Raw genomic sequence first — 14,368 nt, 5'->3', positions numbered from 1 at the left:
ATTGTTCTGACATTATTGGAGTGGAGTTTAAAACGTTCACGTTCCAATTTCCATTTTTACGACGGCATGACAGTTAAACTGATGATAGTAATAATAATAATAATAATATCTCGTGTGTTCGGGGTGTGTGCTCTCAGGCGACGATAGAGCAGACTAGAATGCCTGGGTGGAATTGTCCAGAAGCGGAATCGATGAGGATGGCGTCTATCGGCGAAAACAAGCACCCGAGCCAATAGCGAAGCACGTCGCCACGCGCCGCCGTCCACATATTGCAACGTCCCGCCGCGGCGATTCGCAATCGGCAAACCGCCGACACTCGAACACGAGACCCTCGTTCAACCGACGTCCTCGAGACGAGTCCGACCAGGTCGTCGTCATCGTCGTCGAGTAATCGTTGCTGTCGCTCGAATCGTAACACGAGGTAGCTCTCGACGTTCCTTGAGATAGCGCAGCGCAGCGGCCTTTAGTAGCCTTTAGTAGTAGCAGCAGCCAACTCTCTTGTTGGAGATGTCCGATTTCTTCGATTCGGCGAGTGACCCTCTTTGAACGCGATGCTGAAAAAAATGAAGCGACATCGAGCCAACCATGTTGTATCTGTTTTGTACGAGTACGTACATTGACGTTGACTTATCAGAGCTGAGCTGTCGAAACATTCCCGAGAATCGTCGTACTCGAGTCCCTGCCGCCCTCTCGTTTCATCGAAGGGACGTTCGACGCTCGTCGATTGTCGCGTGTGTTATTATTCCTTCCAGCGAGAGACGTTGCGCGCGTCTCTCGGTAATGTATCCAACGTCTCTTTGTCGAACGAATCGAAATTAGCCCTGAACGGGGAGAAAGGAAACCTCGCACGAGAGAAGAATGTCGCGTGAAAGAAGAAATAAAACAAAAGAAACGAAGCGTTTCCATTGAGATTTTTCCTCGCGATCATCGAATGTCGTTTCCTTGCGAGCGTCAGTATCGTCTCATCGTCATTCACTCATTCATCGACGGAAGAAAGAGAAAATAAACACACACACACACACAGAGACAGACAGACAGACACACATCAGCTGCAAAAGTAGTGCCTTTCTATTCTCGTTCGTAAGAAACAGGAAGCGTAGTTGTTGCGGTACACCTGATTAAAGGGAAAAAAGTAAAAAGCGAAAAAAAAGTAGATCAAATCGATTGTTTCTCTCTCCTATGTAACGCGTGAAGGAAAAAAGAAAGAAAAGTTCGCGATGAGCGTCGTCCGATGTCGAATCGCTAACCGCGTGTGTTATAGGAGCGCAGGACGCCGACACGCGCTAGCGAGACGAAGAAAAGCCCTCCTCCTCTCGTGAAGCGCGAAATTGATAGCCGAAGAACGCTAAAGCGTGTAGACAATGTGTACACATTGCGTAGACATTGTAGACAATGTGAGAAGCCTTTGATGCTTGGTACGTGCTGTGTAATGCAACGCGACAGACTGCCCCTGGCGAGACGGTATGCGACGCAATTCCGCTTTGGGCCGCACAAGTCCGACGCGCGCGACACCCATCGCGCGGTTACCGTTGTCACAATTCGCACGTCATATCCTCACACACGCAACACACCGGGCTCTTCCAAAGAATCTTAAGAATAGTAAACGCGACCGACCGTACCGCTAGTATCAAAAGGTCGATCAACGTATGTGTCTTACGTAGAGGTTTCTAAGGAAATTAGATCTAGAATAAATCCGACGTCTTCTTACCGGAGAACGAAATAATCCTCTAGCACACGTACACATACACACACGCGCGCGCGCGCAAGAGGCACTCGTTACGCCCCTCGTCGCTGCGAATTAATAGAGACGCTAATTCTCTATTTACCGAATCGTTAGAAAATCTATTGACGTCAGATCGCCATCCGGCGTTGTACTGTTACGCATCGACAAGATATTTTCTCGAACACACTTTTTGCCCCTTTTGCCTCCGCTACACACTCATTCACACACATACCCAATCCTCCGGAGAAGTGAACGAAAAGTATCGTTCGTTCGGCTGCCAGATCTTAGGCACGTAATGACGTACTTATTAATGAATCGGAACTTCATTTCCATAGCTGCGTAAACGAGAACGGTAAGGATACAAAAGCGAAACGCGTCATTAGGACGAATAGACTGCAACAAATACAAAAAAAAAAGTAACAAATTGGCAGTGTGACAATTGTGAGCGTAAATCGGGGATTCACTGACTTCACGGTAGAACCAGTTGAAAGAGAATCGCATCATTATCCGCTTCGCTTCGGGAGAGAAACTTTCGGGAATTTTCCTGTCCCGTTCGTTTTGAGAGAGTTGATTGCCGAATGACGTGTATGCGTACATATATATGTACATGTGTATGTGCATATATGTGTCGTTTTCGCGACACATTGATACCAATTAATTGCTCGTTGCTCATAGTATCTTTCCAATATGTGACATAAATGAATTCCAACGCGTGCCGGAGAGAATTATCCGATCGTTTGTAAGATCGAAGAAGAAAAGAAAACTCGGCTGTGCGTCACCGAATCACTTGTATCTCACTCGCGTTATTGCCTCATTTCGCCACAACTTATTTATTTAGATAAAAGGCTCAAATTATGTCTCCAAGCACATGCATAATTCCCGAAACACGTGTTTACAAATCACTTCGCTATGTATTTTCATTTCCTATTTTCTTTTTCCCCTTATTCGGATTCTTTCAGGCTTTTAGAGAGATTACCATCACTTCTGTGTGTTTATGCAAAATTGAAAGTGGTATGTTAACAATGCGTTAGAATCAATAGGGATCAATATGTGTATCTGGAGATACTTCACGCGTTGTACGAGGCTGGGCCTCCGTCATTTCGTCTCTCAACTCTCTTGTTGTAAATAATAAATTATTCTACGTTGAAGAGCAATCCCGAATCGTCGACAACTCCGATTGCAAAAAAAGAAAAAAAAATGATAAGAAAGACCACAGACTTTCGTGGCGTCGTAACATTTTCGCCCTATGTCGTTCCACATTATGATGCGCACTGCGCTTCAAAAATCCAAGATACATATTTTTGTAATTATATAATTCGCTAAAAAAAAAAGAAGGAAACACATCTAACAGTGAAAACAGACGACGATTCAGCGGTAATTTGTATATTTGTAGATACTTGAGTAAAAAAGGAAGAGAACAGAGGAAAGCTTCTATAAACGCTTCGTTCCAACCCTTTTTCGCGTCGGTCACTCATCCGTCGCTCGTCGCTTCGAGACACATTCGATAAGGATAACGACAAACGACTTTCTCTATCCGGACTGTCCCTAAGAAATTTCTATTTACTGTAGCGATAGGGAAAAGAGAGAAAGAAAGAGAGAGAGAGAGAGAGAGAGAGAAAATTTCGAATAAGAAAGAAGAGCGTAGCCTAAGCATCTACAAAAAGCGAATACAAATCGTGTATCTTATAATTTATAAATAGTCCTCGAAAAAAAAGCGAGTTGATAGCGTATTCTAATTTAATTTCCCATATTTCATATTGTACGTGGTTCCTAATTTATTATTACTATTATTATTCATTAATATTATATATTATTATGACTATCGGTTATTGTATTAGAAATTATTACTTATTATTACTTTGTATCGGTAAAAATTATTTATAAGGACTTGTTTGCGAGGAGCAAGAGGAAGAGTGTATGAGACAGTATCGAAACGAATGCTGAGAGTGGAATGCGTGATTGTGTATATCGTGTCGCATTTAAATCCGGAATGCGTGTGACAAGGCGGAGAGCTATCGGATGGCACGAAAGGAAAAAGAAACCGGTGCTTGCTTTCGGTTCGAGCTCTCAATTTGAAGCTAACTCAGGGCTAATATGACCATTGTCAGCTGTAGGTAGCTATAAGTAATGAAATTGTTACAGACGTCAGATGGTTCTTTTCTTTTTTCACGGTTCACAAAGACCGAAATTCAAAATCTCCCGTTTGCGCCGCTGGTGTGACATCAAAAGCGTATGGAGATGAAGCGCGGTTGAGACAAAACCTTGCAAAACGCGCATTCCCCTCAGTAGAGTTATAAAGAACTTATCTTGTAGCGTAAGAAGAGAGAATCTAGACCAAAAACAAAATTAGCGTGTCTAAAGGATCGGTGTACTAAGGAGAAGCACCTTGTTTCTTTCGTATCGTCCGATGTTTAAGTGGTATTTTTCCTAATCTAATGCTTTTTCCCAACTCCCGGCCAAATTAGCCTGTCAAAAAGAGAATCTTGTAATAATTTACATCGTGTAAATTGTAATGGTCATAGGGAGCACCGCGATAAAAGCAGCCTCGGGAGAGTATATTTAGCGTGACGTCTGTCTAACTAATGTACTACTAGTGTTGACATTTCAGAATATCAAACAGCTCCGCGCTTCGCTCCGTATCCTGCGCGAAGAAAATCGCAAAATGATAAAACTGCGGCCGAAAGACGTCGTACCGAAGCATCACAGAAAAAGTCGTTCTTACCGTATATACACACACACACACACCACACAGTTCCGACGAATAGAATCGTTTCTAGCAAATCATGTTGAGTCAATTACGGAATAACAAGCATCACGAATGACATCACACGGTCTTGTGGTCACAATGCGAGAAAAGAAAGGAAAGAAGCACGAGTCATCACGAATATTGTAAGAAAATTCACATGCAGAATTCCATGTTCCTAGAGCCGCGGCGTAATTCACGAGTCCTCGCGATCTAACGTAGAAGAACGCGCTCTAAAATAAACAAGAGAAAAAAAGAAAACAAAAAACATTACGCATAATCTCCTTCTTTCTTTATTGCCGCTTATCGATCGAAACTTACGTTTACGTTGAGAATTCACAGCGTGGCGGACAAGAATTCCAGGACTTTGTGACAAAATATGAGCGCGAACCGCCGAGAGAAAGAGAGAGAGAGAGAGGGGAGAGGGAGAAGGGAAGATGATAAAACATCGAGCAAAGCGTAGTCTCTATTTTGCCGAAGTGTTATCTCACGATTCACAATCTGCAATAGCAATGTGTAATATTTCTTACGTTAATTAACACCGATTAGTTGTGTCTCTCTTGGTTTATATTAAAGCGATAATCTTATTCATCAATAACTTTGTACATCTGTTGATTATTCCGTCATTCTACCGCACACACGAGTACACACGTCGACCACTTTGCTGAATTCTGCTCGAGACTACGTATGCGAATTGCGAATTTTCCGAAAATATGCACTTCGGGTCCTTTTCTTTGTTTTTTTTTTTCAATCTTACGATCGAATACCCCGCGACCGAAATGGACAATCCTCGTGCAATCTTCTTCGAGTTCAGTTTTCTCGCGAGCATCTTCGCGCGCGCGCGCACTTTACGACGGCGGATGGTGGGTACCCCGTCCGACATACCAAACCGTTATTCAATAGTATGCTGTCCGTTGTTAATGTACCAAAGACAACATCAATTAACTGGAACGATTAATTGTTTAGAGGTGAGAGCAAGCGTGCGTGTAACGCACGCGCGTGCTTGGGAAACGGAGGAAGAGAAAGAAGGAAGGGAGAAAAATAGGAATTGATCCAAAGGAAAGTGCTAAATGGCGTATTAGCTAAAAACGACAAGAAAAAAAAAAAGATGTCACCGATCGGCAATGTTACATCGAAACATTGTTATTATTTTTGTAAAGAAACCATGTACATGTATTAACTTAGCGTGCTCTGCGGATGGAAGCTTACGATATGTTGAATATTATCTATTATTATTATATTATCTATTATCATTATTAATATTATTACTATTATGATTACTTTTATTATTATTATATTAAAAAAATAAAAACCTGTAATCTTGTTTCGAAATCTTTAAGTATCATATATATCGCTGGACGCGCGCGCACATTGCCTATCACATACTATGTGCCTTAATATACTAATATTTATTTCAAGCAACGAGTCATGTACGCTCATGGTACATGCAAATAATACTTAAAAATAGATATAATTCCTACTTACGATTTAATATTCATCACAGTCTTAGAAAGCGCGCATTGTCCTAAATGCGGCTCACTTTGTCTCTCACTGCACTTTTTGTCTAATTAGTTCAAGGACAGGTTACAATGCTGCAGTGAGCAAATGGCATCAAGTTCAATGTATATTTACAAACTCGAGTTGAGCTCCTAAATATTATCATTTCGTTGAAATATCGCGTGATTAGTAAAACTTACACACGTCGTTCACTTGTGAAAAACTTCCAAACTTCTAAAGAACATGAAATCACATATAAAGAATATGAAATCAAATATAGATATCGAAACCTTTCGTAAGGTAAATTTTGTATTGGAATACTTTAAACATATATCCGTAAAGAGCTCGAATATACTACAAAATATAACGATAAGATCTAGAATACTTGTTTCATGTTTGTTTTGTGTTGTAGCTGTCACTTTAGACACACAATTAGAATACTATATTTTATTTTGGATATATCTCGAACAATTCTTTCTGTATATACATCTTCCAAAATTTTGGAGTACGCTTCTTTATATGTGCATCTATTTGCGCAATAATACTCGGTCTTAAAGTTTTCTTCGGTGTCCATTTCATCACAGCTATTGTAACTTTGTGAAATTCCTGTCTGGCGAGACTGAGCAACGCGGACGCTATGCCTTGTTGTACGTCACCTGGAACTATTTCCAAGAGAGATAAGTTATGATTGAATATCTTGAATGAGAATCATTTCTTTTCACAGAAAACGAATACGTTACATTCGTCAGAAGCAAGAAGATCCGCGAGTTGATTGCTCATATCTTGTACAATAGTGTCTTTGCTCTTTAGTGGAAACGCACGCATGAGTTTTCCTATAAATATCCAATTATCAATATAATATACGAAAAGAAATAAACGTCCGATATGATAGATGAAAGATGAACGTACCTAGCAGAGAAAATGCATTATACATGCAGAGATACCTCTGGCAGATAATCATTGGCAATAATGGGGTCTTAATAATATTATCGTACGTCCAGGTTGATCCATTTCTTTTCGCGAGAAGTATAATGGCTGTGTTTAAACCATCCTCCTTTTTATCTGCGAGATACAATTTGCGATTATTATACTACGCAGATAAACAACGCGGAGAAAATAAACTTACCCGCAAAAGCAGTCATAAGCTCGTCGGCGAAATCTTCGACTTTTATTTGTTCAGTGTACCCGTAATATTTCGACATTAACATCCTTAATGGCTGTGACTTCTGGTAAGTATTGTCGCTCGATTGCGAGATGAGGAAAGCTATGCACCTTGGCAAAAATCCTACACAAGATTGCGATACAATTTTTCTTCATTTCTATTTGTTCATCTAGCCAAAATTGTTCGGCTCGATTTTCTGACAGCTAACTGGTTACTTTGCACGATAGAAGAGAAGTGTGATTGGACAGTTAAGATTATTGGATAGTTGATGAAAAATTGTAAGAAATTACGTCGCTTGTGCTCAGTACTGTGATGAATGATTTGGTCCCATCGGATGAAATCTATTTGAAAATCGAACCAAAATTTTTGCCTGATCCTATACTTTCGTACGAATTCGAAGTACATTGACTCCCGGGCATATTCTCATGAATCATCGAAATGAAACAAATATCGTCAAGTGTATACCTTTGTGAGCATCGGCGTGTGGAAAAATTTCGGGCCAGCTCGTCAATGCCGTGTACAAAACGTTGATGGCATGATAGCCCATGCAATAAAGAGCGTCGCAGCACATGATGCGTACGGCTTCTCTATCATTCTGCAGACGCGCCAGGACAACGTATATCCTTGTGAATGACTCGACTTCTGAAAACTGCGTAGACGCAGAAACGTTAACGATTTCCTTTCTCTCGCTCTCTTTCTTTTTCGACACGATTAATAAAATCCACAATATACACACCCTCAATTTACCGCTAAGTTGAAACAGCTTATACTGAATAGCAGTCCGCACGGAAGCAATAACTGTTGGTTTCGACCGCTCCAAGTCGATCAAGAGCATCATGATTTTCTGTTCGTACCTCGACATGAGAGGCGCTGGAGGAGTGAACGATTTGTCGAGAACACGATTATATTCACTATACTCCGATAAGAATTCAACTATACATCTAGAAAAATCAAGAGATACGTGTTTAATTCACCAAGTTCGTATAATTCGGGTATATAAAAGTATCTTACGCATATTTTCGTCCCAAGTGTTTAAATACGTGAGGATTGTACTTATTGAATATATGTATAAGGATAGATTGCGAAAAACATTGCACTAACTTAGCTATGAGATTAGGCCCACAAATCCTACGTAATTTATCGACGATGCCGCAATGTATCGAATCCTCCCAATTACTTTGCATTAGCCTCATCAATTGTTTCTTTACAAATTTACCTGAAATGTAATACAATGTAGCGCGATACATTTTAATTTTCGTGGTTCGTGTAATAAAAACTGCAATTCGCGTTCGATCCTTTAACTACCTGCAATTGTAACAATTTTAATCGCTTTCTTCCTTTCTTTGTATGTTAACCTTTTTACGTTTCTCTTGAGATTTTTGTTAACGTATCTCCTTAGTTGATTTATTGGCGTTAGACTTTGGTCATCCTCATCTTGATCATCCTCGTGGTCTTTGTCATTATCACTATCTTTGTTATTATTGTCCCCAACGTCATCATAAGACATCTTAACATCATTATCTATGACATTATCATCCTGCTCCTCCATATATTTTTTACAATTAAAATCATTATCGTCGGTCTCATCGTCGTCATTATTACCATAGATGCGTTCTATGCACTTATCTATCATCTCGGACCTCATATCGAGACCTAATATTCTAGTTTCTTCGTTATTAACACACTCCTCCCTCATCTTCATATTTATTTCGTCGTAAGATTCTTTCGCATTATCATCTAAGCTACTCTTAACGATGTTCCTCCTTTTCAACAAGGATGAATGTAAATATTTCTTCTTTACAGACTTGTTATTAGTATCGTGTGCTTCGACGCTCCCGACAACATTCTGTTCATCGTGCTCTTTACTTGTCGTACAATTCTCTTCGTCCGTAACCGATAAATCATCTTCTCGAACTTCTACATCTGACGATTGTCCTTCAGTACTTCGATTCTCCGAAGCTTCGTCGGTTGTGCCCTTCGTCATGTCGCTTTTATAGTCACAATTCTTATATGTAAAAGATTTTAATGTAGCTGTAGAGTGTAACTTAACGGGTGGCGATATATTGCCCGTGACCTCGGTTGTATTTGTATGTAAATCTTCAGTAAGCTCGTAGTCTTTCGAATCTTTACAGAGAGCGTTTGATGATGTGGATTCCTTAGACGGTGACATAATCCCGTTGACAGTATTAGAACTAACTAAAGTGTCATCAGGACTGAAATGATGACTAAATGATGCCAATAGTTGTTCGATATTATTATCAAAAAGAGTAACATTGTCGTTATGAAGAGAAGAATCTTCAGTCTTCGTGATGTGTAAAGTTTTCTTCGTCAACAGTTTCTTATTGGGTATATGCTCTCGTATGGATTCGACGAGGTTGTTTTTAATGTTCTTTCCTCTCTTCTTTTGTGTTTTAATCGGTGTATCATCTTTCGGTGTTTGCATATTTGATGAGAAGTTTGTAAATACTTCAGGTTCAATTATACTTCCTATCGTAAGGTCAGTGGAATTCTTCTCAACGGTGCCAGGTGGAGAAGCCGAGGCTTTTGGAGTATGCGCAATCCGTCGTTTCTTCATAGAATTATAAAATTCGGAGGTATCGTTGGAGCTGGGCTCAACCTTCAAATGCTTATTTGGAAGTATAACTGAATTCATTTGCGTTTTTCTCTTCAAATTTTTAACTTTTTTTAACAGACGATTAACAGTTTTTCTCTTATTTTTAAAATTGCTGCCTATTGTGATCTTACCAATAACATTACCATTGGAATAACTACTAGAACTTTCACTGTGAGATCGTGAAAGCATCGTTTTGGTTACTGTATGATGATTCGAATCATGTGGATTTAGAGTCACAGATTCTACATTATCTGTACTTAATGAATTGCTTACGTATATCTCATCAACGTCTGAATGTAATATCATAGGATTGTTTACAATGGATTCTATGTCTGCAACAGGAGGCATCGCTTTTGCATCAGAGCCTGCATGTGCAACATGCGTCACTTTTACATGAGCCTCCATGTCTGCAACAGGCATCACTTTTGCATTAGATTCCACACCTGTAACAGACATTGCTTTTGCATCAGAGTCTGCATGTACAGGCGTCACTTTTGCATCAGACTCCACATCTGCAACAGGCTTTATTTTTGGAATAGACTTTGTTATTGCAGCAGATTCCATTTCTGCAGTATATTCCACTTCTGCAGAATCTATTTTTCCAGTATATTTCACTTCTGCAGATTCTATTTTTTCAGTATATTCCACTTCTGCAAACTTCATTTTTGCAGATCCCGTTTTTGCAGCACATTCCATTTCTGCAGATCCTCTTTCTGCAATACATTCTATGTTTGCAGACTTTGTTTCTGTAGTATATTCCATTTCTGTAGATTCTCCTTCTGTAGTACATTCCATTTCTGCAGTATATTCTGTTTCTCCAATAGACTTCACTTCCGTCGAATGGTTTAAGAAATTCTGGTTTGATAGACCAGACTCATTAATGTCTACGTTTAAATCTTTTTCAGAATCAGTGTTAACTGTATCTTGTAAAAATATTTCATGAAGGTGCTCAACTTTCCATGAAGACTTATCTTTCATTTTATTTAATCGTTTTAGCTTCATCCTTTTCATCTTATGTTTATATTTTTTCGATTTAATTTCCCGCTTGTTTTTTTCATCTTCGTTTGTATTACGTACTTTTTTTTTATTAGCACAGAACTTTATCATACTCTGACAAACGCTGACTAGTAAATCCGGGTTTAGTAAACTAGCAGTAGTAGCAGTAACATTGTTACAACTTGTAGCATTATGATGACAACAATTTTGTTTATTTTCCTTTTTCTTCTTCTTTTGCAACTGCTTCAATTTACGTTTCATCACTCGGATAGTTTTTTCCATATTGTTAATAGACGAATTATGTTTAGCTATTAAATCCTGATCATTGGATAGATTCATTGCAATCGGTTTGCAATATTTTGTGTGAACTTCGTTCTTAAACTGTACATTTGCATAGTCTTGCTCCAAAGCAGATGAATTTTTCGATTCAAGTTTAAAATTATATGTGCCATTCACTGAATTGTAACATGGAGTCTCCAGATGTGACGAAGATACTTTAAAAGTAGATGCCATTTCGTTTCCGTGTAAATGTTCCAATTCTTTAGAGTCGGTTCTTTTATTTGGAATATTTCTATCTGAATGTCCTGGATTGCTATTCGGGACATTTTTATTGAAATGTTCTGATTCTTTATCTGGAATATTTTTATTTAAATGTTTTATTTCTTTATATTGGACATTTTTATCTGAATATTCAGGTTCTTTGTCTAAAACGTAAGAATCAAAAATATGAAAAAATTAATGTAATAAAAATATATACAATACAAAGGAATTTTATAAATCAACAAGAATATATCACGTTAACTTCTATCAACATGACGCAACTTGCTTCTTATTTGACAAATGCAATGAATCATAATTGCAGACGACCAACAAGCTGTGATAATTGATGTATTTACTTACCGTGAAGCAGAGATAATGGAGAAATTGCCCTTGGCGAAAAAATTGGCTCAATTAAATCTGGACACACACTCATTATTTGACAAATTTGTTCAACAGGTGGTGGGTACATATAAGCATTGCACTTTGAACAAAAAATCGGATATGGATCATCATCCAAAGGATAAAATTCGTCGGTCATAACGTTCTTTTCTTGTACCTCAGATTTTTTCTTTAACTCGACAGCACTCAATGACACATTGATACCAACGTCTGCAGTTGATTTAATTCCTACAAGTGTAAACACACAGTAAATGCAATAATAAGGAATTATGCTTGTGATATTCCACACTTATCTATATTTGACTCATTACCTGTGGTGACAGTATTAGTCTTTTGTTTTTCGTTTTCTAGCTTCGACATTTTTAACTGATGCTCCAACTCTTTTATTTTATCTGTAAAGGAAAAATAAATCTTCTGATTAAAGATGCAAATAAATAAGTTTAATTTTGTTCTTTATGTATCAATCAAATGGTATACAATAAAGAAAACCAAAGTTAGTACCTTCTAAGGAAGCTTTTTGCAAGTCATTCTTTAGAATTTCAGTAGAGTGTGTGTCTTCCATTTCTTTCATTTTAGCTGTTAATTCTTTTACTTGTTTTTCATCTGTAGCTAAAAGTAATTTATATTCTTTTATCTTCTTTTGTAACTGATTATTTTCCTGTTTAACCTCTGTATTATTCTACAATCAAATATTATATTGTTAACACAATTCTGCTGGATAAGTAAATTTATAAGTTAATATAAATTTAATATAATTTTATATATACATTATTTCATGCTACAAATTTATTCTTACTAATAATTTAAAAATATATTATTATATATATAATATTATATAATATATTAATATAATAAATAATTTAAGAATATATTAATTTAGTTAATAATTTAAGTTAATGTAAAAATATATTTTATCACTTACAAGTTCTAACTCTCTTGTCTTATCTATAACAGATCTATAATTGGCTGTCATATGATTATTATTCTTCTTTGTAGTCTCCAAATCTAATTTTAAACGATCAGCTTCTTTTATTTTATCTGTATATAGTTTTATTAAATTGCTGAAACATATATAAATTTTGTCTTCATAATGAAAGTATCAACAAATTTTTTTATCAATATTTTCAGCAATATTGTATTAAGTATATTGATCTTGACTGATGATTCAAATATACAGGGTACTTGGTAATTCCTATAGCCATAGCCAATAGAGGCATAGAAATGATTGAGATAAACACAAAATTCCCATACCATTTTGCGATATTCACAATAATTACCAAAAAGAAGAACAATATGTTGCTATTCGGCTAATCTTATTTCGCTGCTCCTACATCTTGCTGCGTGCTGGCAACAGTTACTGGATCAACTGGACTGTGCTGTAACCCGAGTGGCTGTAATGCTCTTCCAATCATTCCTTTCGATGCACGCTCATTCATCAGATTTCTATAATTAACACCTCGATAATTATTACGAATATCGCAAAATAGTATGGAACTTTTGTTTGTTTTACTCAGTTCTATGCTGCCATTGGCTATGGTTACATGAGTTACCAAACACCCTGTATATGTGTTTCTACATAAAATATTAAAAATTTTTTTTAAATATATTAAACAGCACAAAATATACTTACTCTGTCTTATATATCTTCTGTTTCATCAGTAAAAGTGATTCAGTCACTTTTTCTGGCTGTAATACTTGATCCTAAAATTTTATAATTAGTTACTGGTCACATATTGTTAATTAATTTCTTGTATGACATAGCAATATAAAAAGTCTAAGAGTCAATTTTATCAAGCTACAGTTAACTATTTTAGTAACCTTGCAGAATTCTAACTGAAACCACACTGAGAAGAAATAGCAAATGAGAAACAAAACAATTTCTGAAATCCTGTAATGTTACTAAAACAATTAATTAACCACAGCTTGGTAAAAGTGATCCTAAAAGAAATATACTATATCTTGAAACATACTTATGAATATGTATGTGTATATATACACATATATATATGAGATAGAACATTAAATGAAGGTCAAAAAGTATATTTTTTATTAACAAAATGTAAAAACACAAGTAGCTGTTATTAAGAGAAACCGAGAAACGTTTCTTGTATATTTCAATCTCACTTAACTTATAATTTCTTTACATAAAAACTTGTGACCATGTGAGAAAGATATTTAAATAACGAAAGTAAAGTATATACTACAAATTTATTTTTGGTATAAATTTTGGTTTAAAAAACATGATTTTTGTGGTTAATCGGCCCGAGAAACCGCAAATCAAAGAAAGCTAAAACACAAAATCAGTTTAATAAATATAACCTTTTTTTCTTAACCTATCACACCAGCAAGCAATTAAATTTCGCCTAATATATCTAATACATGTAATACTCACGATAGTTTTAGAGACAATTTCCATACTATTGCTACTGTTCATAACGTATTCATTCACGAAAACCTGCAAAATCTACTTCTAAAAATCTTTGCACGAGGGAAGATATCGGCATTTTCTTATTATCTCAGTCACATTGAGCGTCTGTTGTTATCACTTATCGATACTTTCTGCCGGCAATCGCTGCTACGACCTACGCATACAATCGAGTCCGATTACTCGAACTCGATTAATTTCGACCCGAATCAGAATCGATACTAACCGCAAAAATATAAACGAATAATGGTTACATATTAATAAAAATT

The 14,368-nt window shown here is 37.0% G+C and overlaps 2 protein-coding genes across 4 annotated transcripts in view; one reads left to right on the top strand and one right to left on the bottom strand.

Annotated features, from left to right (window-relative positions):
• Positions 1–5,599, top strand: part of LOC105186150 (uncharacterized) — a 30,413-nt gene extending 24,814 nt beyond the window's left edge. For both annotated transcript variants that reach the window (XM_011146180.3, XM_011146179.3), the window contains exon 7: positions 138–5,599. In XM_011146180.3, the coding sequence (XP_011144482.2) occupies positions 138–236 (99 nt within the window). In that variant the 3' untranslated portion in view covers positions 237–5,599. The remainder of the gene's footprint in view (positions 1–137) is intronic.
• A 796-nt stretch (positions 5,600–6,395) lies between these two features.
• LOC105186147 (uncharacterized) lies at positions 6,396–14,252 on the bottom strand. Of its 2 annotated transcripts, none has more exons than XM_011146175.3 (14): positions 14,067–14,252; positions 13,305–13,375; positions 12,597–12,735; positions 12,176–12,353; positions 11,986–12,066; positions 11,636–11,902; positions 8,431–11,439; positions 8,227–8,341; positions 7,862–8,066; positions 7,591–7,774; positions 7,090–7,248; positions 6,873–7,025; positions 6,704–6,796; positions 6,396–6,625 (listed from the first exon to the last, which is right to left on the bottom strand). In XM_011146175.3, the coding sequence occupies exons 1-14, from the start codon at positions 14,106–14,108 to the stop codon at positions 6,411–6,413; spliced, it is 4,911 nt and encodes a 1,636-aa protein (XP_011144477.2). In that variant the 5' UTR covers positions 14,109–14,252; the 3' UTR covers positions 6,396–6,410. The 2 variants fall into 2 exon arrangements, with proteins under 2 accessions (XP_011144477.2, XP_025154635.1); XM_025298850.1 differs by having other exon boundaries at positions 8,431–11,367.
• Positions 14,253–14,368: the final 116 nt, after the last annotated feature.

This window comes from Harpegnathos saltator, unplaced genomic scaffold (assembly GCF_003227715.2).
Source record: "Harpegnathos saltator strain DR-91 unplaced genomic scaffold, Hsal_v8.6 scaffold240, whole genome shotgun sequence".
In the NCBI taxonomy this organism is placed as follows: domain Eukaryota; kingdom Metazoa; phylum Arthropoda; class Insecta; order Hymenoptera; family Formicidae; genus Harpegnathos; species Harpegnathos saltator.
The sequence above is the reverse complement of the archived record's forward strand: the minus strand, read 5'-3'. Positions and strand labels throughout refer to the sequence as shown.